This window comes from Hemicordylus capensis, chromosome 2 (assembly GCF_027244095.1).
Source record: "Hemicordylus capensis ecotype Gifberg chromosome 2, rHemCap1.1.pri, whole genome shotgun sequence".
Taxonomy (NCBI): domain Eukaryota; kingdom Metazoa; phylum Chordata; class Lepidosauria; order Squamata; family Cordylidae; genus Hemicordylus; species Hemicordylus capensis.
Window position 1 is genome coordinate 163,804,704 of NC_069658.1, and position 25,606 is coordinate 163,830,309.

The following is a 25,606-nucleotide window of genomic DNA, read 5'->3' on the forward strand; positions in this document are numbered from 1 at the left end:
ACTGGGGCAAGTATATAAGCCCCATACAGCTCAACTCATCTTTTTGCACCCCATAGCTATATAGAGACAAACCCAACTCATTAAACAATTTATTTGCCACCAAAAAAACAGAATGATGCTACAAGTAAAACCCTGCAACACACAAGAATCTAAAGTGAGCCGTCTGAATCAAACTGCATAGTATCAACACCCGATAATTCACACTATTCCCCAGACCTCCTCAAAAGCTGTGGTGATCTTGGCACAGGTCAAAGCAGCAGAGAGTGGATAGTTGCTGATTGAAATAGTTTTTTCTGTGTAGTCAACATTCACCTGGAAAAGAAAAACAGCATACACTTCAGTCAAACACAGCCTTAAACTTTGTTAGATACTACCACTCCTGAGATCAGAGTCCAGAGTAATCAGTACTACTATTAAGACAGAACCAGTCAATGGGCAGAATGCTGCAGCACTCTCCCCACCTGCCCAGGTTAGATGCTCTATCCTCTCCTTGTCAGTAGAGCACCCTTCAATTCTTTAAAGCGGTCTACACTCAAAACAGGCCTATAAATACAGGCTTTACCTATCCTATCTGGTGGTGCACAGATGCTGTCTAAAAACCGTAGCTGATATCCAGATTAAACAGCTTGCTGACAGAAGAGTGTTTTCCATTCTTTCCAGTGGGAGAGGCAAGATTTTTGCTGATCCCTACCAACAATATGTCCCTGAGGTCTGGGGACCCCAGGCAGACAGGGCTGAACGGGAACAGGTGGAAGCTACCCCTCCCTGCTTGTGTGATGGGAAACACTCTTCTACCAGCATGTTCTTAGCCTGAGGTTGACCAGTGCCTTGCCCTAAGGCCATCTAGTCAGTTCAAGAGGAGATTCCTGTCTTGACAACTTACAAATGGTGAAGAACAAGTTATGTGTCCCTTACCGCACCATGGGCAAAGGCTCCCACAATGATCGCTACAGGGTCTGCAGTTGGGACTAGGTCACGAACATCTGTCACAGTGGGGGTGGAAAAGGATGTGCCTATTTTCATGCAGCCCACAGGGAGGTGTTCAGTCACTGGATTCTTGATCACCTATAAAAGATAGATGGGATAAGCCTGAAGTATAAGTAAGAGATCATTCTTAAATGGAATCTCAATATTCAGGTGGAGAAATTACCTTCAATAACTTTTGGGGCCCATCAGCAGCTCTGACACTAAACTTATGCAGCAACTGAACTAATAAGACAGAAGAAAGATACTTTACATTAGAGTTACAGGGGGAGGGAGGCGACACTGAGTTACGTGTCAGGGCTCTAGTGAAGTCATTGGTCTGTTCCTTTCTGAATAGTGATCCACTGAACCCTTTCTTGTAGAACAGGCTTGTGCAACTCATGACCCATCAAGCCCAGTAGCCACACATTGTGACTTGATAGTGCCCATTGTCGCAGACCCAGGAAAGCAGCAGGATTGCATTTGCTTTGATGGGTCACAAGTAGGGCAAGGCTGCATTAGAAAGCTTCAACCAAACACATGTAATGTGATGACTGCTTAGTTGGCCATAAGGCACCTCTTACAGACAGTTGTCTGGCCTTCAGCCACACCACAGTTCCCACAGGCCAAAAGGGTGAAGTGGCTAGAGCATGTAGGTAGAGCCACAAGTGTTTGTTAGGATCTCCCTTGGGCTGAATTCAGGTTATGCTAATTTGTTTAGTCACTGCAAAGCAAAAGGCCCAAATAATGGCTTGTTGCTCTCTAGATACAGGCACAGAATTGGTCCCCAGCTATTCTCTATAAACTGTTCCTCCTGACCCTAGGGCCTTACAGAAGCTTCATCCATCCTAGTCACCAACTCCCTGCATTTTCTATCCAGCCTTCCCTCCACTTTCCTCTCAAGGCACCACAGCCTTATCAAGGGCACTCTTTCCATTGACCTGCTCAGCTCCATTCCTGACGTTGGAAGCTTTCTGCAAGCCAAATTCACTTTCCACTGTATTTAGTCGAATCCAAGCCTAGGTTGGTACTTTCTTCACCAGAGTTGTACCATTTTATCAGCACCCTGTTATAGTCACCTTTCTCCTTGAGAGTGAAAACAATGCTTAACACTGATACTAGAGTTGCCAATGAATAGCTAGGAGCAGGGTTGCCAAGTCACAACCTTGAGTGTCTGTTTTCAACCCCTTATTGCCAAGAGACAATACAGCTGTATTCCCCTAGGCTTGCTTCTCCATTTCCCCTTCTGAGGCAACAAAACTGTTAGCAGCTCACAAATTGCTAGCTCAGTCAAAACAGCAGCCCTTATGCATACAACGTAACAGCTACAGAGGAATAACAGTGTTAAGGCTCTTGCAGCCAAAGCAATGCAGGCAGGAGAAAGTTCACACAAGCACACTTCCCTGCCCCCTCACCCCACAAAGCAGTCCTCCCAAGAAGCCTCTCCTAGGGCTTAGGTCAGACCTGGGAACAGATTGGGACAAGACAAAATGGATTGTAGCAGGAGGGGATTGTATTCTCAAACCTGGTGCAATACATTCCAAAACTCTGCTCTCACAGTGGGGTATGCCCAATTTGGGGTGTGTGTGGGAGGGGATTTCCTACTCCCATCCCGTTTTACTCCCCTGGCCCCAGAGCATCTTTTCAGGGGTCTGTTGGAAGGAGAAGTGAGAAAACCTGACGTGAAATTCCTTCTGCCCCGATGAGTTGGGATACCATCCAGTGACACTTGCAGCACCTTAAAGATTTGCACATTTATTGTAGTATAGACTTTCATAAAGTACAGTCCATCAGGTACATCAGATAAAATGGGCTGTAGTCCCACAAGCCTCATGTTATAATTTATTATAGTTATTTTTTTTAGGGTGCCACCAGAATCTTTGTTTTTATACCAACACAAATCCTTGGAAGTGACATGCAGCTGTGAATACCAGTAAAGACGGAAGCCTGCCTTCCTGCCCACCCAGACTGCTTTTCTTGGTCTTACACACACACACACACACACACAGCCCCTTCTCCCACACTCATGGCATATCTTTCGGGGGGGGGGGAGAAGCCTGGATGTACCCTCTTACCCATAAGACCACAGAAACGATCAAAAGTGCGAGGGATTCTTGTCTGAGGGTTGACTTCAATCAGTACATTCTTTTCTGTATGGATATAAACCTGAAGAAGGCCAGCGCGATTCAAAGGACTGTCCATGAGCATCAGGAGGCTCTAGGGAGGAGGAAAAAAAAGTGACACACACAGCGCTTAACCTAATTAAAAAGGGAGGCATTTCATTACAGAAATAACTGGACAGTACATTTCAGTATTGCATGACAGAAAATGTAGTGTCTGAAAAATCCCATAGCACAAATCTGAGCTAAGCATCCTCACAACAGATTAAAGACCTTAAGCATGTTGTGCTAAACTGCTGGCCCGTGAGCTGCATCAGGTTCGCCGACCGGCCCACATGAAGCAGCTGACAAGCCACTGCTGTGTTTCTCCTTTGCTGGCATGTGCCGAAGCAACAATATATCCAGATGGCTTCCTCTCTGTCACCACCAGCATTTCTCTCCCGCCACCCACCCACCAGCCAAGCACACCAGAGCAGAAGCCATGGGTTAGTTGCTTCCTTCCACCGCTGACATGCTGCTTCTCTCCTTTCAGGAGGAAGAGGGGAGAGAAAGGTAGAGAAGGAGGAAGACAAAGATGGGATGGCACAGGGCGCTTTTCCTCTCGGCAAGGGAGGGAGCAGGAGGGAAGGAGAAAGTGGGAACGGGAAGAATGAGAGAAAGTGAGGAGGGAAAAAGAATGGTAAGTAAAGGGTAAGGGAGGAGGAAAAGAGTAGGGATGTGCACAGAACCCAGTGGGGGTGGTTCGAAGGGGTGTGGGGGGGTAGGACTTTAAGGGTGGGGGAGGGAGCACTTACCCCTCTCCCCATTGTAAATCCCTGCCACCCCTTCCCCTCTTCAGCCAGAAGTACTGGGTGCGTGTGTGAGCCCATCTGATGTGCACAAGCGTGCATACAGTGTGCACATACATGCCCGGTATTTCCAGCCGAAGAGGGGAAGGGGCAGCAGGGAAGTACTGTAAAAGGGCCTCCAAACAGGGTTCTGCTTTTCTTGGGCATGACATTGCTTTGGAATTATTGATCCAATTATTGAGTGCTAAAGATCTGTTGGGAACAATAACAGTAAAATTGTGATGGTTCTGTTCAGAATTTCTTTAAAAAAAATAATCAACCTTTTCCTGCGCATATTCTGGTGTAAGAAGTAGTGCATTCCGCTAATGTAAGTAGCAGGGAAGGAAGAGTAAGGAAAAAGGAGGAGGAGGAGGAAGATAGGTGTGATGCAGGCGCAAGACAACAGAAGGAAGTGCAAGGTTTTGTACGACACCCGCCCCCCAACTCCACAAAGGTACACTGGAATCAAATCTGGCCCACCACCGAACTGAATTTGACAGCCTGTCTTAAGCATTTCAGAACATTTGTGGTCTGAATCAGAAATATAATTACTAGCACTATTTTTGGTGCCTGATCCAGTGGAAGCAGGGTAGCTTCCCCAACCAATATTTCAAAAATAGACCCTTTGTAAACTAAAGTGTGCTGTCAAGTTGATTTCTACTCCTGGCACCCACAATGCCCTGTAGTTTTCTTTGGTAGAATACAGGAGGGGGTTACCATTGTCTCCTCCCATGCAGTATGAGATGATGCCATTCAGCATCTTCCTATATCGCTGCTGCCCAAAATAGTACCAGTGGGGATTTGAACCGGCAACCTTCTGCTTGTTAGTCAAGCATTTCTCCGCTGTGCCATACAACTCTACTACTTTTATTGTACAATAGATATATTACTCACCTGATGGGTGATGTCAGGTCTAACTGTTCCAGGGTCCCGGCCACTCCGCAGAAGCAACGATTTATGCTTATCACAATTCAACAGCTCAAATGTTTTCCCAACCTGGAATTATGATGAATGTGATTATGACTCAGAAATATGGTGTATAAAAACTTCCATAAAGTCATCACATTATGGGGATGCCTCAGCCAAAATGACAAGGGCCCTACTAGATCAGACCAAAAGGTCCATCTGGTACAGCATCCTGCCTCCCAATAAATCAGGCATCTCCAGGAAGCCCACAAGCTGAACATGAAGGCCAATAGACCTCTCCCATCATTGCTTCCTAGCAACTGGTATTCAGTGGCATCTAACCCTAGGACATGCCTAATAGTAGCTGATAGCTAAATTCAGGGAGGACAGGTTTAATTCCCTTTTAAAGACCTCTAAACTGGTGGCCATTGTCACACCTTATAGCAGTAAATTCATAAATTAACTATGCACTGAATCAAGAAAAACCCACACAAGACAATTATTAACTAGCTCACTCGCAACAATGTAATTGTTGTGTTATAATTGCATTGGCGGATCAAGCTAAAAGTTCTTTTAGCCCCACATTCATATTTTTAATAACGGCAACCAGACAAATACCTTTGGGAAAGCCACAAACTGGATATGAAGACAAAAAGTCCACTTCCCTCCCCAGCTTGTTCCCCAACAGTCCATATATAGATGTACCTCTCCTCTGAACATGGAGATTCCATGCAGCTATCATTGCTAACCGCTGCTGATAGACCCAGCATGCCCTAGAAGTTACTTTCTAAGGCCATCAGAAGCTTGGTCTACAAATGCAGTCAAATCAAACCTTTATTACGGTCAATGATCAGCTTCATATAGTGATTAATCACTATATAACAGCAGAGCAAGAAATTGTGCAGACACAGCACATAACAAAACTCTACATATATAACAGTTAACCAGAATGTAGTTGACTGCAGTTGCTCCACAATTTGAAAATTTTGCAAGAGGCTGCAAAAAATTTAGCAATGTTGCTCGAAATAGAGTGCTGATCAGAAAGGAGGAGCAGTAAAATGAGAGGATTATACTAGCTGACACTGTCATTGGGGGAATATTATTTTTGAAAGCTACCATTAAAAAAAAAAAAACACACACCCAACACATACACAATCAGCACAAGGGTTTTATAAAGACCAGGGGGTCTCCTGCTGTGCTCGTTTTCTATTTGCAAGAAGGTTCTGGGGGCAGGGTTGGGGGGGGAACATTCAGTTAGGTCAAGGGTTCCCAACCTGTGGTACTCTAGACGCTGCTGAACAACTCCCATCATCCCCAGCCACAATAAATTGTAGCTCAGGATGATGGGAGTTGTAGTTCAGCAACATCTGGAGTACTACAGGTGTGCCCCGGAGCTACGTCATGCCGTTGTCCCCGCAGCCTGAAGCGATGCAGCCCGCGTAGATCAGGCTCTCCACTCTCGCGTGCCCCCGCTGAGTCTCCGAGGCAGAGAAACCCACCCAGGCTCCGCTACGCAATCTCTGCATACTGCCCAGCACCTTCTCCCTGCACCTTGACAGTCTCCAGCGACGCCCCCTCCAGGATCACCAGCAGCCGCCTCTTCCTTGCGCGCCGAGCTGCCGACGCGTCTTCCTCCAGCGGCGGGTCTCCGCTCGGATGTGGGCGCTTCTTCGCGGAAGGTGCTGCCATCTGAAGAGCGGGCCGGTCAGCCCCGCGTGCAGGCCTTCGGTTGTTTGCACTGTGAAACTAGTCCTGGCTGTAGCGCAAAAGAAGCAACTCTACTTCTAGTCCGGAAGCCACACTAAGGTCGCGAACTTCTCACTGCCGGATGTTCGTGTCTAAGCACACCGTCTTGCCCCAGTTCCAAGAGCAAAAGGGCGCCCGAAGGGAGGAGAAAGGCTACAACAGCAGCACCTCAGCCCATGCTTGCTCAAAGGGTTCCGGAAGTCATGTCTGCCGCGGAGATTTTATAGCCGGGCTCCATGTTGCCTACGTAGAAATAGGAAAAAGAGAGACTCACAGCTCCATTGTTAGCAGGGAGTTCCTTGGTTCATGTGAGGCTTTTTTTTAATCTACCAGAGCGCGGAACGGACAGTTATCCATAGGAGATAATGGGAAAATCCAGGATTTATGCACAGCACCATGTTATCCCTCCCCCCCACACACACAAAAGATAGCAGGAAAGAGAGTTTATGCGTTTCCTAATGCAGATCGTATTAAGCAATGTAATTTTAAGCTATTTTAAAATTTGACCTGCTAATGCAAGTCCTCAGTTATTATATCCATCTTGCAGGGGAAAGGAGGCTCTGGCTCAGGGAAAGTAACTTACGACAGCCCTGCAATGTAGTCAACTACCGGTTGGAGGACGGGCTGGAGGAGAGTGGCTTAAAACAAACCGTGCAGTGCAGTTCATTACTACCCAGTCTCTCCCAGAAAGAGTATTTGTTTTAGAGGAATACTAGGGAGCGCGGGAGCTGTGAAATTGCTGAGGGAGAAGGTGAAACTGATTAGCCCTTTCCTGCAAGCCGCTTTTAATCAAAAGCTTCTCCCACAACGAACTTTCCCATCCAGGGAATCCTCTATTGTCTCTCTGAGAGTGAGAAAGCGGGGGAAGGGGGTTTGATCACGAAAAAGGCGCAGAGAAAGTATCGGTCAGTCCTCCCATCCCTAAACATAGGATAGGAAGCTGCCACGTACTGAGTCAGACCATTGGTCCATCTAACTCAGTATTGTCTTCACAGACTGGCAGCAGCGTCTCCAAGGTTGCAGGCAGGAGTCTCTTTCAGCCCTGTCTTGGAGAAGCTATGCTTTGCAGAGACACCCCAACAGCATTTCCCTTACACACACACACAGTAGTTTTTTTTATTATTATTTAAAACTCTGCAGTGAACATTATTAACCCAGATCCACCCTCCCAACGCGTCAATTCAACTGATGGCTAGTTCGGTATTTCACCCAAAGACCCCCCAATTCCCCAGGCAGCGCCCCCTCTCTCTTCCAGGCCAAATCCAGCGCTCAGTGGCACGTGGACACGTGCCGTGTGGTGTGTTCCATTGACTGGCATGTGGCTAGTCCTACGAATGTTTCGATCACAAGGTTCGACTAAAGTTCTCAGCACAGGAAAATGAATAAGATGGCTCCCTGCTTGACGCCAAAGGGCTCACAATCGACAAAGAAACATAAGCAACATCCCCTGGAAGGATACTGTGCTGGGGTCCGACTGGGACAGCCGTTCTCTCCCCCGTTAAGAGTCGCCACTTTGAGAGATGCTTCTTTGCTCAGTGAGCGGAGGTCCGGCTGGACTTTTTATCTCTGGCAAAGTTTCACACGAAAAATCCGACTCACTCATCCCAGAAACTGGACCACGTGTGTCATTCTATGTTTTTAAAAGTCTGCGAAAAGAACTGAGCTATTTCCTGCGCGTCCGCCTCTCCGCGAAGCGCTTAGAAACAGATCACTTCCGGTGTCCTTCTCTCTTTGGAGGAGCGGCGTGGTAAGAAGAGAGGGGGTGAGCGGGCTGGGCTGCTTGTTGCGTGACTATATGGTAGTTCCTGGTGTCCTCCGCAGAGAGAACAAGTGATAAAAGGGGCTTCAGGCAGCCCCAGCCCTATTTATTTACTCCTGAATAGGAACATAGGCAGCTGCCTTCTACTGAGTCAGACCCTTCGTCCATCTAGCTCAGTATTGTCTACACAGACTGGCAGCAGCTTCTCCAAGGTTGCAGGCAGGAGTCTCTCTCAGCCCTATCTTGGAGATGCTGCCAGGGAGGGAACTTGGAACCTTCTGCATGCAAGCAGGCAGGTGCTCTTCCCAGAATGGCCCCATCCCCCTAAAAGGAATAGCTCACAGTGCTCACATGTAGTGTCTCATTCAAATGCAAACCAGGGTGGACCCTGCTTAGCAAAGGAGACCATTCATGCTTGCTACCAGGAGACCAGCCACCTAATGGTTCAGTGGGGAAATGACCTGATTATCAAGCCAGAGGTTGCTGGTTTGAATCCTTGGTGGTATGTTCCCCAGACTATGGGAAACACCTATATCGGGCAGCAGCAATTTAGGAAGATACTGAAAGGCATCATCTCATACTATGTGGGAGGAAGCAAATGGTAAACCTCTCCTGTATTCCACCAAAGAAAACCACAGGGCTCTGTGGGTGCCAGGAGTCGAAACAGACTTGACGGCACACTTTACCACAAGACCAGCTCTCCTCCCAATAAAGCCCCTACTTTCAAGTAAGCCTCTATAGCATTGTATCCTAAGCCTAATCGTGTAAGGAATGATTGAGAGGGCAGAGGTTGAGTTGGTCATAATGGTTGCTTGACTCATTGAATTAAGGTTATAGCATGAGAGCAAACATCTTGGTATCTTAGAAGTAGTATGTGTACAAAGTGTCTTTCCCTGATGAGCATGACTTTAAAAGGGCTGTGATGCAGTACTTCTGAGCAGGTGCAGAATGCTGCTCTATTATGAAGGGAGCCAGCTTCTGATGGTGGTGCCATCACTTTCCCCCCTCCCATGTTCCCTAGATAGTGGTCTTAAAATCATTTGCTTGAAAAGCAAATAAAAAGTATGGAAATACAATCTACTCAAGCCAGCATGTAAGAATACTCTTGGTGCTCTCTAGACCCAGGGTTTCTGTCCTAAGGAGTTGTATTAAAGAGAGTGAATTTTCCAGTACATGCACTAACAATGAAACACTAAGTGCATTTCTCCCCCCCCCCCACTTTACCACCTACTTTTCCATTAAAAGGAGAATGAAATTATAACTGCTTGGCAACCTTAGGCAAGGTGTTTGAATTTAAATTAGAGACAGGCTTTTAGTTGCTCATTCTGTGGTTTTGTCCTCCAGCCAAGGTTGCCATGGCTCAGAGCCTGAAGGACTTTGCTGGGCGCCTGCCTGCTGGCCCTCGTGGGATGGGCACCGCCTTAAAACTGCTGTTGGGTGCTGGAGCTGCAGCCTATGGTATCCGTGAGTCTGTCTTCACCGGTAAGTCTCTTTTCAACACCTCTGCTATCTGTCCAGAAGTTGCTGGCAATTGCTGACTGCTTCTGTCCCTCTTCTTTCACAGTGGAGGGTGGCCAGAGAGCCATTTTCTTCAACCGCATTGGTGGAGTTCAGCAGGACACCATTCTTTCAGAGGGGCTGCATTTCAGGTACTTAGTGCATGACTGTGTGTTATGGGAGAAATGTTTAGAATCGTATCGTGGAATCCCAAGATGCTGTTATTCTCACACAAGCTTTTTTCCTAAAGGATCCCACCTCCACATAGAGTCCCATTTAAAAATAAACAAATGAAAGAGGTATGTGTTAGTTTTAATAGGTAGTCCCCTGTGGTGGAGGAGTTCTGTTGGGAAAATGCTGGTGTGGGGATAATAGCATCTTGGGATTCCCAGATAGACTCTAAACATTTGGAACTGTTCCTAAGTGCCAAGTTCTTTCTGTTCACACACTCTCCTCAGAGTTCTCTTAGTTTGGAAGAAGGAAAGGTTTTCTGCTGATGCAGCTTCTATCTCCACTAAAGGTCACATTCTGAAAGCCTCAGGGGGCACATATTTGCAGAGAAGTGAACCCTAAAATTTGGAGGTTGGTTGTCGCTGTTCTAGTGTTACTTTAAACCAGGCCTGCTCAACTTAGGCCGCCCAGCAGTTTTTGGACTACAACTCCCATAATCCCCAGCCACATTGGCCAATAGCCAGGGATTAAAGAGCCCCTGGTGGCGCAGTGGTAAAACTGCTGCCCTGTAAGCAGAAGGTTACAAGTTCGATCCTGACCAGGGGCTCAAGGTTGACTCAGCCTTCCATCCTTCCGAGGTCGGTAAAATGAGTACCCAGAATGTTGGGGGCAATATGCTAAATCATTGTAAACCGCTTAGAGAGCTCCGGCTATAGAGCAGTATATAAATGTAAGTGCTATTGCTATTGCTATTGCTAAGTGCTATTATGGGAGTTGTAGGCTAACATCTGCAGAAGGGCCGAAGTTGAGCAGCCCTGCTTTAAACTGTAGTCAAATATAGGAACGTAGGAAGCTGCCTTATACCAAGTCAGACCATTTGTCTGTCTAGCTCAGTATTGTCTACACAGACTGGCAGCAGCTTCTCCAAGGTTACAGGCAGGAGTCTCGCTCATCCCTATCTTTAAGATGCCAGGGAGGGAACTTGGAACTTTCTGGATGCAAGTATGTAGATGCTCTTCCTAGAGTGGCCCCATCTCCTAAGTGGAATATTTTACAGTGTTCACATGTCTTCCATTCAAATGCAAACCAAGGCAGACCCTGCTTAGCAAAGGGGACCATTTATGCTTGCTACCACAAGACCAGCTCTCCTCCTCCTATATAATAAAAGCTCATTTTGACACATTATCAAGAGAAGAGAAAACAGTGTTTAGGCAGGCAGCATGGCACGCTATTCTCCCATACCACATGAGAAATCGGTACTTGTGCCTCTTTGGTTTTAAGATTTCATTCTTTCCACATGTTTATGCTATCTGGGGGCTGGGAAGTGCAGTGGAGGGGAAGAATATCATATTTGATATAATCTGTTTTCTGTTTCCACCAGAATTCCCTGGTTCCAGTATCCCATAATTTATGACATTCGAGCTCGGCCCCGCAAAATCTCCTCACCAACAGGTTCCAAAGGTAAAGGCGTGGAGACATGCACTGGAGTGTTTTTGCCTTTAAAAAACAACAACCGTGCCTCTCTTCCAAATAGGGCAGTGTACATTATTACTAACAACCCTGTGAGGTGCATTAGACTGAGGGAGAGAGGCCCAAAGTCACTCGGGTAGCTTCATTGGTGAGAGGGGGATTTCATTCTGGTTCTTCCCTGTCTAAGTCTGCTATTCTAGCCACTACACTGCGTGCACAGTACAGTTGTCCCTCGCCAACTGCAAGGGTTCCTTTCCTGGAAACCCTCGCGACTGGCGAATTTGCGGTTGGCGAGGCATAGGATTACATTGTAAACAAGGGATTAGGGGAATTGCAAGTGCCTCTGACCCTCGGATTGACCCCGGAAGTTGGATGGGAGAATGGCCAAAACCTTTTTTTAAATGGCACCAACTGTGAATACTCAAGTTGTGGTTGGCGAGGAGAGTGACAGTTTGCCAGTTGCCGATACTCAAATCTGTGATTGGCAAGGGACTACTGTCCTCTATTGTCCTTCTGTGATCATTTAACAAATGAACTGATGGTTTTGTGGCCAAAGTGCAGGAGGTTTGTGTGGGAGGGCTTCAGAGGAACCTGGCTAGAGTGATTTGTTTTGGCAAAATCTGTATGCCTAATCAAAACCAAAAGGGGGAGTCAGATGGATCTCTGGGCCTGTAGCTGATGGAGTTCTCTCTCTGCCTCTAGACCTGCAGATGGTGAACATTACCTTGCGTGTTCTGTCGCGACCCAATGCTACCGAATTGCCCAGCTTGTACCAGCGCCTTGGCCTGGACTATGAAGAACGGGTCCTGCCTTCGATTGTCAACGAAGTCCTCAAAAGCGTGGTGGCAAAGTTCAATGCTTCGCAGCTCATTACCCAGCGAGCTCAGGTGTGTGGCCTTCCTCAGCAGGCAAGCTTAACTGAGGAGTCCCCCTCTTCACAGGAGAGTGATGGGGTGGCCGGTCACCCAGCCTGCAGGTTGCTGGTGTGTGGATCATACTGCTTCCTGTAGCTCAGTGATGGTCGATGGTTTTAGACCTAAGGAATTTCTGAATGAAGTTATTCAAAGACACTGAGGATTTTGTGAGATGAGGGGGATGTTCATAGGGATTGAAGCTGATGCAAGATTATCACTTTAGGTGTCTCTGCTGATCCGGAGGGAGCTGACGGAGCGAGCGAAAGATTTTAGCCTGATTCTGGATGATGTAGCCATCACAGAGCTGAGCTTCAGTCGGGAGTACACAGCAGCAGTTGAGGCCAAACAAGTAGGTGAGTTGACACTCCACTGCAGAGGAGGGTGGATTCTTTGGAAGCCTTTCGTCGTTGGTTCTTTTCTATCAAGAACAAGGGATGGTGACCTTTTGGTCCTGGATACTATTGTTTGGGAAAAGGTAAAGTGTGTCATCAAGTCGGTGTTGATTCCTGGCTCCCACAGAGCCCTGTAGTTTTCTTTGGTAGAATACAGGAGGGGTTTACCATTGCCAACTCCCACGCAGTATGAGATGATGCCTTTCAGCATCTTCCTATATTGCTGCTGCTCGATATAGGTGTTTCCCATAGTCTGGGAAACATACCAGTGGGGATTCGAACCGGCAACCTTCTGCTTGTTAGTCAAGCATTTCCCTGCTGCGCCACTGGGCACAACTAAAATGTCTGAGAGAACTGTACTGAAAGCATCTGGTGGCTCAGTGAATAGTGTTTGGGCACCACACAGGAGCAAGAACTGGTCTGCAATGCCTTTACTGGCGTGTACCCATAATGCTCCCTCTGCCTCCACGGGTGTATAACACAAGCCTAGCTCTCGCTGAGGTGATATACCTTTCCAGACCACAGGTGGTGCTCATACAGTTCAGAGGCAAGTGAAGAAGACTAGACTAGAACCTTCTTATGTGCAGTTGAGGAAAAATAAATATTTACATCCTTTAAAAAATGCAGTTATACAGGGAAACTTCTCTTTTCACAGGTTTGCTCTCCGCGGTTTCATGTATCCACGGGTGTCCAATTGGCACCCGTTTTCCTTATCCGCAGATACGAAAGGGTTAAAACGATGTACCTGTGGTTCCTAGAGGGCCGGAAGTGACCATGGAGGTCACTTCAAGCCTCCATTTTGTCCATGGGAGCCATTTTGTGGCTCATTTCTTTTCTTTAAAAACACTTCATTTTTCCATGGCTTTTCTTGGTTTGGGTGTGCATTTTGCAGTTGTGGGGGCATTCCTGGGCACATGCAGACCCCGCAGAGTGTGGTACAGTGAAAGATTTCCTGTTTTTTCACTATTCTTTTCCCCTCCATTCTAGAACCTAACACCCACCCACCCCCATTTCCCATAGGAATAATGCCTCGTTACTTGTGGTAGTAAGTGAGGAATGGAACTCCCGCAAGTAATGAGGTTTGTCTGTATACTACTTTTCTGCCTTACATATATCGATGTAGATTAAGGGCAGGGAGAAAGAGAAAAAGAGAGAGCCAATAAGGTAGTCCCTTTCCTAAAGCTTATGACAGCATCCTAAGAACAAATATCTGGGAGTCAAGCCCCACTGAATGTAGTAGGACTGGTTATGAGGACAGAAGCAGAGGACTGGGCTGTAAATCTTGCATAGAACCTAGTGCCTCGAAGTAGAGAGACTTTTAGGTGAACGATCTCAAGGAAGTTGGTCTAAACACTGTTCTCCTGGCTTTTCTTTTCTAGCCCAGCAAGAGGCCCAGCGAGCCCAGTTCCTGGTGGAGAAGGCCAAACAGGAGCAAAGGCAGAAGATTGTTCAAGCAGAGGGAGAAGCCACCGCTGCCCAGATGATATCCTTGCTTAGCTGCAGAGTGGAAGGCTGAAACAGCTGGCCAAGGCTTTACAGCTCTCCCAGAATTGAGTGGCGTCTGTTCCTGGTTAGCAGGAGCCGTTGATGTTTTGAGTTTTATGTTTTGTTATGAATCCCTAGGTACTCAAGCTGGTGTAGGGGGGAGAGAGGAAACAGATTACACAAGGGTCTTTCAGGGAGATTGCACGTGCTGGGATTCTGGGAATGATCCACTGTTGCCAGAAGACAAACATGCAGTTAGAGGTTCCTCCCTAGGGAGGGAGGGAGGGGTGTGTGTGTGCATATGCATATGCATATGTGTGCTCTCGCTCTCTCTCCCACCACCTCCATGATTCCACACTGCCTCCTAAGCAGGAATTCTGCAAGCAACATTTGGAGGAAGCAGTTGTTTGATCCATGTCAATTAGGTCAATGCATAAAGCAGCCAAGTGGCCCCATAATCTGTTAGCAGTGAGGCAGGTTGGGGCATTGGGCTGCTTTATGCAATCTAGTGTTGTGCTCAGTAGAGTGGTGGGGATGGAGAAGGGGAAGCATATCTGCTAAGTTGGGAAGGAAATATTATCTTCAGTTACAGATGCTTTGTGTGTACTCACAGGCAGGATGCAGGCAGTTGCACTCAGGGATTGCCCACCAAATAAGGGGTGGTGCAATCCCAGGTGGGTGGATCCCCCGAAGTAGCAAAGGCTTAGAGCAGTGGTTCCCAACCAGGGTTCCTCTAGAGGTTGCTGAACTACAACTCTGGGGATGCTGGGAATTGTAGTTCAGCAACCTCTGGAGGAACCCTGGTTGGGAACCACTGGTTTCGAGGGTAGCTGCAAAACCCGGAGAGATGCTGCCTTAACCATTTCTTCACATTGGCGAAGCCCTCAGCAAGAACCCAGGCTATATCAAGCTGCGCAAGATCCGTGCTGCCCAGAACATCTCCAAAACGGTGAGTTTGGGGAGAGGTGGGGTTGCTTGCCCTCTCCCAACACTGCCGCTTCACTGCACCAGGCCAAGTGATGAACCTAAGGCGAACATGATCTGCTTCTCCTGATGTCTGTCTCTCTGCTTACAGCCCCTTCCTGGGGCTCTGTGAGTATGTCTAGTGATCTGTGCCTTGTAGCAGGGGCTTGGGAGCTTTTAGCCCATGTGGTAAGAGCAGATCCACATCACGTTCCACGTGCCACACCCAGCTGTGGCCACTTGCAGACCACAGTGTGCCGCAGGCCAGGGAAAGGCTCACATGCCACAGACTGATGGAGAAGCAGAATGAGTTCAAGCATGGCAAAGGCTGATGGTCCTGGACCGGAAGGAAGCGATGACAGACATTGCCCAGGACGAAGGCACTCTTTGAGTTCTGAGTGACAGCAACCATTAAGCTGGAGTTGAGCTCTTTCATCAAGCTACTGCTGTTCTTTTTGTGTGTTTGGTTTCTGGGCCCTAATGGGACATTCTCCAGAACAACAAGGACTAGCAAGCCTGTGAATAAGATGAAAACAGGGCAGCTTACAAAGAGAAATAATAAATTAAGATGGCTCCCTGTCCCCAAAGGGCTCACAGTCTAAAAAGAAACATAAGACACACACCAGCAACAGTCACTGGAGGTACTGTGCTGGGGGTGGATAGGGCCAGTTACTCTCCCTCTGCTAAATAAAGAGAATCGCCACGTTAAAAGGTGCCTCTTTGCCAAGTTAGCAGGGGGATTTAGGCTTTGGCAGTTGGCCTTTTAACCATTTTTAGAGTTCAGTGATGGCTCTTCGGTCTAAACAAGTGTTAGTGAACGGAGTGCCTCCAAAACATTGGAGGAACCCTGAACCAGGTTGCACAGGCTGTGCTGCAGGGGGCTTCTGCTTAGTCCAGTGCGCTGCTGGATTGTTACTAACTCCCTTCTGGAATCCACCACTTTGTAAGGCGATTCACATGAACAGCCCTACTCAGGCTTGCACAGCCTCACTGGGTAGCCCAGGAATTTCCATGGGCTGTTACCTAGGTGGAAGGGTTTGGGTGCACCCTTCTACCCAGCTACCCGTGCAGGGGAGAGCCATATGGCCAGATCGCCCGGCTGAGGGGGAGTCCCTCAATGCACTGTGCTCCTGGCACGGTGCATTGAGGGATGCCGGAGGACTTCCTCCTCGGTCTCCCTGCTCTTCCACTCACTGCGGCATGGCTCGTGTGCTGTATGAGCAGCAGAGCCTTGGAACTTAATCTGATGGTGTGTTTAGGCAGGGGCGGTAGGAGCCTGCCTTCCCGCCGTGCCGTCATTTTTGGTTGTGCGAACCACCTTTTTGTCTCTTGCAGATCGCTTCCTCTCAAAACCGGGTGTACCTCACAGCTGACAACTTGGTGCTGAATCTCCAGGAGGAAGGTTTTACTAGGTAAGGTGGCTTGTAGAAATGTGACTAGCTCCCCCCACAGCTTTTGCTTTCCCCCTGTGGTGGGAGCTGTGAGCTTTGTCCCCCGCAACGGTGGCCTAGAGGGCACGAGAATGTAGGTTTGTCTGTTGAAGCTGACGATGAGCAGTGCCTGGGTAGGATATCCATTGCGGGCGGCGGGCTGCCACATCCTCCTCTTTGAGCTTCTTGAAGGGAAAACAGAAAGTATACATGTGATGAAATAAACAATGCACCTTGCTTCTTGGGTATAATGTAGATGTGCACGTAGCACACACACACACACCCGTACTGTTTTCCTCTGAGCAGATGCTTACATGTGCACATATACCCCACCCCACCCCTCACCTCACAAAGAGATAGGACTGCCCTCCCAGATCTTTCTAAACTTCCACATTTCTTTTTTCTCTCCCCTGCCCTTTCCATTGGCATTTTGATGCTGTTCTTCTGGATGCAGAGGAAGGTAAGACACCATATATGTAGCTACTGGGGAACAGGAATAATATGTCAGTGGGAGACTGATGGCGATTGAGGACATTGGTAGCAGGGAGGGAGGACTGGAGAAGGCGCCCAATCACTTAGATCTGACTTGCATTGGAAGTGGTCTTGCCAAGAAGAAAACAGAGGATTCAGAAGTCAACAGTCCAGCTTCACAGCTTCGTAGGGAAGCTTGTGGGCTGAACTAGATGTGAGATGGGAGCAGTATGTCATAAGCTTAATACCAGGGTTGGCAACTTAGGGAGAGTTCCCCAGAAACCCTGAACTCAAATAATCCATTTGAGTGTGGGCTTTTTTTCCTGTATGCATGTGCTTCTTGAATTGTCGCAAAAAGTATTTGCCTGGGTGAGAAATGTTGGTTGAAATCAGCCCTCTATGGGTGGGTCTGTAATCCTATCAAGGGATTTTGTAGCAGTATACATCCCCTTGTTTTCTTATCACTGCTTAAAACTCGGGATGTCGTCGGATTAAATAAATCCTAGTTGGTTGATTGTATGAGTTTTGGTCCATTAACTGTCTGAATTTGCTTCTGAGTTAAACAAAAGTTCTGAAGCAAAAAACATACTTTTTAGACAGTGAATGTGTGGTGTAGCAGGTATCTTAAGAGACATTCCACACTCACTCACCCTGTAGAGTGACTTTTTAAAGAGGGTCTTTCTTTCTTTGAAGATATTCCTCCCACACAAAAAAATCTGTGGTCCAATTTAATTGGGAAACCTTTTTAACCAATCAAAAGAGTTAAAATCTAATCAGTAATCAGTTTGAATGATCTATTAAATGTTGCAACCCTAAGAAAGAGGGTTTCTAGGAAGTGAAGATGTTCTGGTTCCATTCATGGTCCCCAGACCCACATTTTGTGCATGTTCCTCACAATCCTTTGATGCCTCTTCCTTTGTTTCTCTTCCAGTGACAGCCTCCTGCCCAAACAGGGGAAGAAATGAAATAGCGACTTCTTCCTAGAACCATCCAGATGATTGGCAAAATGGGAGGAGCAGGCAGCCTTGGGAGCACCTTGCACATCCTTTCTGCCTGTAAGGTTTTCCTTTTGCCCAGGCCTTCCTTTCAGTTGTCACCTTCACTTGTGTGAACTTCACAGCCCACCATTAAGAAGCCTTTTAGAGCTAATCTGGTTCTTCTTTTTGAGAACTGTCTGTATTGAGAACCAGTTCTAGAATCAGGCTTCATGCTGAGATGGAGGTTAGACTCTCTGCTGGAAACACTGTCTTGACCCCATCCTGAAAGATTAGGGAAGGGTGGGCAGCAGAAAGTTTGCATAATGCCATCCTCTCAGTTGGACTGACTTTTTTTTTTTAAATGCACATCAAATTGTTCTCTTCCTGCTGGGTCTGGGTGAGGCCTTAGTACATATGATAGCCTGTCTCTTGCTTCCCCATCTCCCCTGCGCCCATTGAGCACCTCATCTCAGGAATAGATGGGTTCGTGGGGCTTCTGCAAGTGCTGTGACCTTCATTCATATATGTTCTATCGCCTTGTGATTCACAACTTTATAAAAATAAAATCAGGTCCAAAACTCTTCTGAGACCTCGGTTTAATGGAGTTTAATTTTTGTAAGGGGATGGTTGTCTTAAAAGAGAAAGAAAGCCCTCCTGCGAAAAGGGGGCAAAGGTGCACATATCTCCCTCCAAGAACCAGCCCTCTGGAAAACATTAGCACAAAAGATCCTTGCCCTAGTAAAGTTGGGGGAGGAGGCTTTTCGAAGAAAAAGGGGGCAGCAAGGAAGCAACCTGCCTAGAGAGCAGGAGGCTGTTGGTTCAAATCCCCGCTGGTGTGTTTCCCAGAATATGGGAAACTCCTATATTGGGCATCATCTCATACTGTGGGAGAAGGCAATGGTAAAACCATCTGTATTCTACCAAGAAAACCACATGGCTCTGTGGTCGCCAGGAGTCGAGCACAATCTTTCCTGTTTTCTTTTAGATGAAAAAAGGGGGGTTTTAGGGGGGGTTATTCTGTATGTTCTCAGGTGCAGTTTTTGTTTAGAGCTTCAAAGCACGAGTGTTCTTTTCAGCACCACACATGGTCACTTCCCTTCATTGTTTTGGCTGTTGTGTGAAAGAGAAGCTGAGGCAATGTTTGGCCTGCTCAACTTATGGCCCACAAAGTTGAATACAGCCCACTAGTCATACCTGCTGACCCACCGGGGGCTTGGCCAAAGCTCCTGGTTTTGGGGGCCAGCATGGAATTGCAAAAAGCAAAACAAGGGGTGGTGGTGGGGGACAGTCAAGTAGCTGCCAGACTGTCTTTGAACTGGCTGGCCATAAGCTGTGGAGGTTTGTGTTGACTCTGCAGGAGCTGACTCTAGCCCATTTATTAGCTTACACTCTTCAACTGAGTAATGTTTAACTACTCGGGCTAAGCAAAGAGCCCTAGCTTGCTTTCTAAAGGTTCAGCTGAGATAATGTATTTTGGATGACAATCTCGCCTGATGGGCCGAGCATATATGCCATTGAAGTTGAGGTGGTTCATGGGGGGAGGGAGGAATGGTCTTAGACAAGGTCTACCAAAACAGTTGGATAATGAAATGAGCTCTCTAAAGATAGTGAAGATACTCTTTGGTCAAGGGGGCTGGGATGTGAATTAAAAGATGAGGTTCTAGCTTGGGGGAAAGGAAGGTTGATTGAAGTCAGTGGTGGTCAATCCTTTTTGAAAAATGTGCTGCAGGTAAACTCTGAATTTTGAATGTCCAACGTGGCTTTTGTGAAGCTTAAGCCTGGTTCTCATTAAGCTGTGGACTGTACCACTTCATACAGAAGGTGGGAATTCACATGAATAAATGCTCCTCACCACACACAGTAAATTAGCATATCAGGAATCGGGGGCCTACGCTAGCCACTTTGCACGCTACAGTGCAGATGCACATATCACTCCCTTGGCTTCTCTCTACTGATCTGGACAAACATGTACTGCAAGAGAGGCAGGCTGGGGCCATAGGAGCTGTATCTGTGCCACAGCTAGACTCTCAGTGCTGTCGTGCCAGGCAAATTCCCACAGCTACAATGGGAATTCCCATTCCCACAAGGCATGCCACAAATCCCCACTGTCTGGCAACTTCTGGCACCTATACTGCAGGTTAGGCCTCCATTAATCTTGATGGTACACGGACAGCTTTCCAACCCAACTATTTGAGAAAATGTGATGGTCTGGCACAAGAGGGCAGTGTTCTATCAGATAATGAATGCAGTAAAACATTTTATCCCAAGGAGAGTGGGGGAGGGGGGTCCTATTGTCCTTTTTAATGGTTCTGAATTTTTTTGGACTATAGAAGACAGGACATGAAAAGCTGCTCCAGAAGCCTTTTTGAGGACTGTTTGTGGCCAGTAAGGGCAGGAAGAAGATTCCCAACCATCATGGAGAAAGGAGGTCCCCTGAAAGCTTTTCCTGCACTGTAGGACCCTGCAGTGGTGTAGTCATCCAGTGGGTTTCCAGTTGTTTCCTTCCTTGGGCTTCTGAAACATTCCATGGGGGCAGACAGATCACATGGAAAAGAACCGCTTTCCATTCTGCACACTGGGTCAGGAGTAGCTGACTGACATCTTGGGTTTGACCTCAAAGCAGTTTTGCTGGTAGCTGCTAGCCAGTTTTAATGAAGGTGTGACAAGAGGTTTGTGCTTACAATCTCAATTCATAGAGAAAATTGTTTCAGAATATTGTCGGGGGTTGAGCTGTTCCACACAATTTTTCATCTTCTCCTTTGTACATGATGTCCTGGGCAGCTTTGAGCATCTGTGCCTCCTAACTAATGTGTTTAGTGCTAGCTGCTGTTGACTTGAGAGGAACGGTGGATGTGTGCACTGATTTGAGTTCTCATGGCCCCTGAACAAAGCGAGAACTGGAACCCTTGCAAGTTGGAAGCAGGAAAGTGCCACTCCCTCGGGAATGTGCTGCCCAATGCAGATTGCTTCACCTTGCTTTGGAATAAGGCAGCCATTTGGTCTGGCTGTGGATCAGGTCCAGAGTCCAAGCATTCTTGCTCCCTCAGAGTTTCATGCCCTCACCTCCCACAGTTTGATTTAAAAACAACAACAACTACAGATCAAACAAAACTCTGGTTTATTTACAAAGTAAAGAAAATCAATCCATTAGATTAGGGAAATCATCCATTATTTACAGAGCACAGCTGAAATGTTTGGTGGCTAAGCAGAGGCTGCTGCTGATCACATTCCCCCCACCACCACCACCACAGTTGCTAATGGAGCACAAGACAAGTTTAGCTCGGGTGATGCTTCATTCCAAAAGTGGGGGTTGGGGGGGTGGCACTGGCACTGGGCCTGGGCCAGGAAGAATACAGTTGAGCCACAGATGCGACATTTATCCAAAGTTAGCATATCCAATCTCTTGGTTTGGCAAAAAACTGAAACTTAGTGTGGCACAGAGGTTGTTTTCGGTAGGTATCTCATGAACTGGAGTCCAAGACCAGGAAAGAACCAGCAGCTTTATTTTAGTTACTTATATCCAGATTTACGCCCTGCTTTTCATCCCAAAGCAGTTCAAGCTCTCAGAAACTGCCTTTTAAAAGGAAAGACTAGAAAACAGTCCAATCTAATGGGTTTACTGAAACATGGAGTCCAAAAAGGAATTGGAGGTGGGGGACGCCATCATATTACGGTTGTTGAATGCCACAATCTGCAGATAGGCTGGAGATGAGTGTGCCAGAGGTGCTGCCCCCACAAAACCAATGCAGAGATGCCCATAGACTGCTAAAAACAATATGGATCATTCATAAAAGAGAGAAGGGGGAGAGAGAAGGCCTGTGGCCTTGAAATGTGGGGCATGGATTTATGCAATCCGGCTGGAGTGGAGAGGAAGCCTTATGCCAAAGCAAAAGCAAGATGGCAACTCAACAGTGGATTTTGTGTGCGGTTTCGGCAGAGAGTGAGGCAGGCAGATCTGAACCATGATACACGATCCACTAGGAAGATTTGAACAAGTGTAATAGAATATTAATTAGAGCGGTGCCATGTTAATTGATGATCAGGGAAGGTGCCATTTGGATTTTCTGCCTTAAGCACCATAGGAACACAGGAAGCTGCCTTCTATGGAGCCAGACCATTGGTCCATCTAGCTCAGTACTGTCTACACTGACTACCAACAGCTCTCCCCGGTTTCAGGCAGGGGCCTTTCCCTACCCCATCTGCATGTGCCAGCGACTGAAGCCTCAACCTTCTGCATGCCAAGCATAGGCTCTACCACTGAATTACAGCTCTTCCCCCAAATGTCTTGGGTTGGCTCGCCACAGTTCAGTAAACCACTGGGGACATTTCTTAGTAGGAAGCAAGACATTCTGCATTTGCTGCAAATCAAGGCAGTGTGGGAGTCCCACCGGAAGCGGCATAACATTATTTTTTCTTCAGGGAGCCCTTTGCTTTCTTCTCCTTTCCTGAAGGCCACTGCTTTTGTCCTTTCTCCTCTTTCTTGCCTTTGGCATTCTCTAAATTCTCATAGAGTGTTGCTTCCTCTTTCTGCCTACAGTGGGGAGAGAAAAAGAGGAAATAAGGGCAAATGAAACCAGCTGTACTGAGAATAAGGAGGCTAGGACAGGGGGGTCAAACTCAATCCGGTGGTGGGCCGGATCGGATCCCCATGCACCTCCGGGGGAATGCACGTAGCCTTGCACTGTCTTCCATTGCCTCGCCCCTGCCTTGCACCGCCTTCTGTCCTTCCCCCCCCCTCCTTTTCTTCCTCCCTCCTTTGTCCTGCTACTTAAATTAGCTGAATGCACTACTTATACAGCAGTACATGCTTGGGGAAAATTTAAACAATTTTCTGGTATTTTTAAAAAAGAAATTCTGAAAATCATACTCCCCAATGACCTACAGATACCAAATTTTGCATCACAATTATAGGAACATAGGAAACTGCCATATAGCGAGTCAGACCATTGGTCTATCTAGCTCAGTATTGACTTCACAGACTGGCAGTGGCTTCTCCAAGGTTGCAGGCAGGAATCTCTCTCAGCCCTATCTTGGAGATGCTGCCAGGGAGGGAACTTGAAACCTTCTGCTCTTCCCAGAGCGGCTCCATCCCTTGAGGGGAATATCTTGCAGTGTTCACACATCAAGTCTCCCATTCAGATGCAACCAGGGTGGACCCTGCTTAGCTATGGGTACAAGTCATGCTTGCTACCACAAGACCAGCTTTCCTCTCCTGCCATAGAAATTAACTGAATGCACAGCTTTTTACACCAGAGTATGCTCAGGGAAAATTTGAATTTTGTGATGTATTTTTAGAAGGAAATTTAGGACCAACAAATGGAGATACTTTTTCACACAATGCTTAATCAACTTGTGGAATTGTCTGCCACAAGATGTGGTGACAGCCAACAACCTGGATGGCTTTAAGAGGGGTTTGGATAACTTCATGGAGGCGAGGTCTTTCAACAGCTACTAGTCGGAGGGTTATAGGCCACCTCCAGCCTCAAAGACAGGATGCCTCTGAGTACCAGTTGCAGAGGAGTAACAGCAGGAGAGAGGGCATGACCTCAACTCCTGCCTATAGGCTTCCAGTGGCATCTGGTGGGCCACTGTGCAGAACAGGATGCTGTACTAGATGGGCCTTGGGACTGATCCAGCAGGGCTGTTCTTATATTCATTAAATATATATTCATAAGAAGAAATGTGCCTATCATATCCTATGCAAAAAAATGGTTTCAAAAATATTTTGAAATCTGTGGCAAAACTGTTCCAGGCCAATGTTGGTGATCACACAGATGCTAGCCAATAGGCAGGGCTGGCTTAGGGCAGTTGCCAAAGTGGCACCAGCCAAGGGTGCAGAGGTTTAGGGGCACCGTGTTCCTCCTGTCCCCCGTGCCAAAGAGAGAGATAAGCCAAGGATGGAAAGCAGTGCCCTCCCTCTTTCTGCCACTGCCGAAGTTCCGCCAAGTTTCCTGCAGGCCCTTCTGATCTGGGCAGGGGGCACCTCCATCCTCAGCACCCCTGGCTCTCGCTGGCTGTCACTCCCGGGGTCTGCACATGGGAGGAGGCACTCACTCCCACAGCTGCTACTGCCACCTGGCATCAGCCACCCAGCTGTGCTCCCGCCCGCTGCCTGGAGCAGTTTCCACCCTCCACCCCCTCCTGGTTTGTGTGATGCCACAGTAAGGACAGCTCTGGAGCCACCACCTTCTGGAATTGGTAGACTTTCCCACTCCTAGAGCAAACTGTGGGAGGGATCCAAAGGAAACCATGGAAACCTCATGGGAGTGTCTCTGAGCATTCCTCTGGACATACACATGTAACTAGGCCTGCTACTACAGCTTGGCCGCCCCTCGGAGCTCATGGCAACCCCAGTGCCTCTTTGGAGGTCAGAGGGACTGCCATGCCAGGATGCTCAGACCCTGCTGAAGGCTTCACACCGACCCCACCACTCACACAAATTCTGCTGCCCCTTACTCCTGGGCGGCATGCTTGTGCCTGGGTTGCAGAGCAAAAGCATTCTTGCTGCAGCCAGAGTGCTAAAATCAGCTCTCTTGTGAAAGCGAGAGAACCGATTCCCCCTCTCTGGCTGTGGAGAGAGCAAGACACCACTGAAAATGGCAACAGGCATACATGCACCTTAATAATGGCATCAGGGTGCATGCCCACACATCGCAATTTCCCATAGGCTCTTGCTGCAGTCAGAGTGGGAGAGCCAGCATGGCAGCAGGGGGACACCAGAGCAAAACTGGCCAAGCTTGCCACCACCCCTTGAGCTAGCACTGCCAATAGGGCACCCGCTACAACTGGCTTCCCCACATTCCAGTTCAAACTGAACAATGCTATTTAAAAAAACCCTTTAGAATGGTGACCCATGTACCGTGCAGCAATATGCAGATGGCTGAACACCCACTCATGCTGCTGCATGTGAGTAAACACCACCGGCAGCATTGTAGAGCAGGGCAGTTCTGCTCAAACACAGTTGCACAAGGCAAGGCCCACTGGAAATAATTGGGCGGCACACAACTGCGTTTGTGCAGCTTTAAGCTGGAGCAGAACTGCCCTGTTCTGCAACACCACTGGCAGTGCCTGCTTGCATACACGCAGAGGTGCAGGCGGGTTACCCAACTGCCTGCCTATCACTGTAGAGTATGTGGGTCACTGTTTTCCCCCACACAGAGTTTGCCCCCAAAGAGAACTGTGTTTGAGTGTTTGAAGGGCAGCCATGTCACTGACAAATCACCTGCACCACTCTTGAAACTTTACATTTATCTTCACTGTGAAACTGTTACCACTTGGTGAGACACTGCTATAACAGTTGCATTCTTACTTGGAGGATTTCCGTGAGGCCTTTGCGTGTGAAGTCTTCTGTGCAGGCGGGTAGGTTATATTCCCATATTCAGACTCATGTGGTCTTCCTTTCTGGGACTGCAGTAGAGAGAGAGAAATGAGGGCGTTTTTCACACCGTAGAGCCTAAGAGACACTGCACCACCACAGAGCACAGTGTGTCTCCACACGCCAAGAGTCCCTGTATC

General features: G+C 47.7%; 3 protein-coding genes across 5 annotated transcripts in view; 1 reads left to right on the forward strand and 2 right to left on the reverse strand.

Annotated features, from left to right (window-relative positions):
• Positions 1-76: 76 nt before the first annotated feature.
• Positions 77-6,800, reverse strand: EMG1 (EMG1 N1-specific pseudouridine methyltransferase). Of its 2 annotated transcripts, none has more exons than XM_053290854.1 (6): positions 6,368-6,800; positions 4,805-4,906; positions 3,039-3,180; positions 1,151-1,209; positions 916-1,065; positions 77-312 (listed from the first exon to the last, which is right to left on the reverse strand). In XM_053290854.1, exons 1-6 carry the CDS (start codon positions 6,503-6,505, stop codon positions 199-201), a joined length of 705 nt encoding a protein of 234 aa, XP_053146829.1. In that variant the 5' UTR covers positions 6,506-6,800; the 3' UTR covers positions 77-198. The 2 variants fall into 2 exon arrangements, with proteins under 2 accessions (XP_053146829.1, XP_053146830.1); XM_053290855.1 differs by having other exon boundaries at positions 6,316-6,451.
• Positions 6,801-8,167: 1,367 nt separating this feature from the next.
• Positions 8,168-18,680, forward strand: PHB2 (prohibitin 2). Of its 2 annotated transcripts, none has more exons than XM_053290841.1 (9): positions 8,168-8,309; positions 9,666-9,803; positions 9,886-9,970; positions 11,371-11,450; positions 12,162-12,346; positions 12,597-12,726; positions 14,145-14,248; positions 15,122-15,199; positions 16,549-18,680. In XM_053290841.1, the coding sequence occupies exons 2-9, from the start codon at positions 9,677-9,679 to the stop codon at positions 16,627-16,629; spliced, it is 870 nt and encodes a 289-aa protein (XP_053146816.1). In that variant the 5' UTR covers positions 8,168-8,309; positions 9,666-9,676; the 3' UTR covers positions 16,630-18,680. The 2 variants fall into 2 exon arrangements, with proteins under 2 accessions (XP_053146816.1, XP_053146817.1); XM_053290842.1 differs by having other exon boundaries at positions 8,264-8,324.
• A 2,512-nt stretch (positions 18,681-21,192) lies between these two features.
• Positions 21,193-25,606, reverse strand: part of PTPN6 (protein tyrosine phosphatase non-receptor type 6) — a 45,391-nt gene continuing 40,977 nt past the window's right edge. The window contains exons 13-14 of the mRNA XM_053290801.1: positions 25,401-25,498; positions 21,193-22,622 (exon numbers count right to left, since the gene is read on the reverse strand). Of these exons, the coding sequence (XP_053146776.1) occupies positions 22,496-22,622; positions 25,401-25,498 (225 nt within the window). The 3' untranslated portion in view covers positions 21,193-22,495. The remainder of the gene's footprint in view (positions 22,623-25,400; positions 25,499-25,606) is intronic.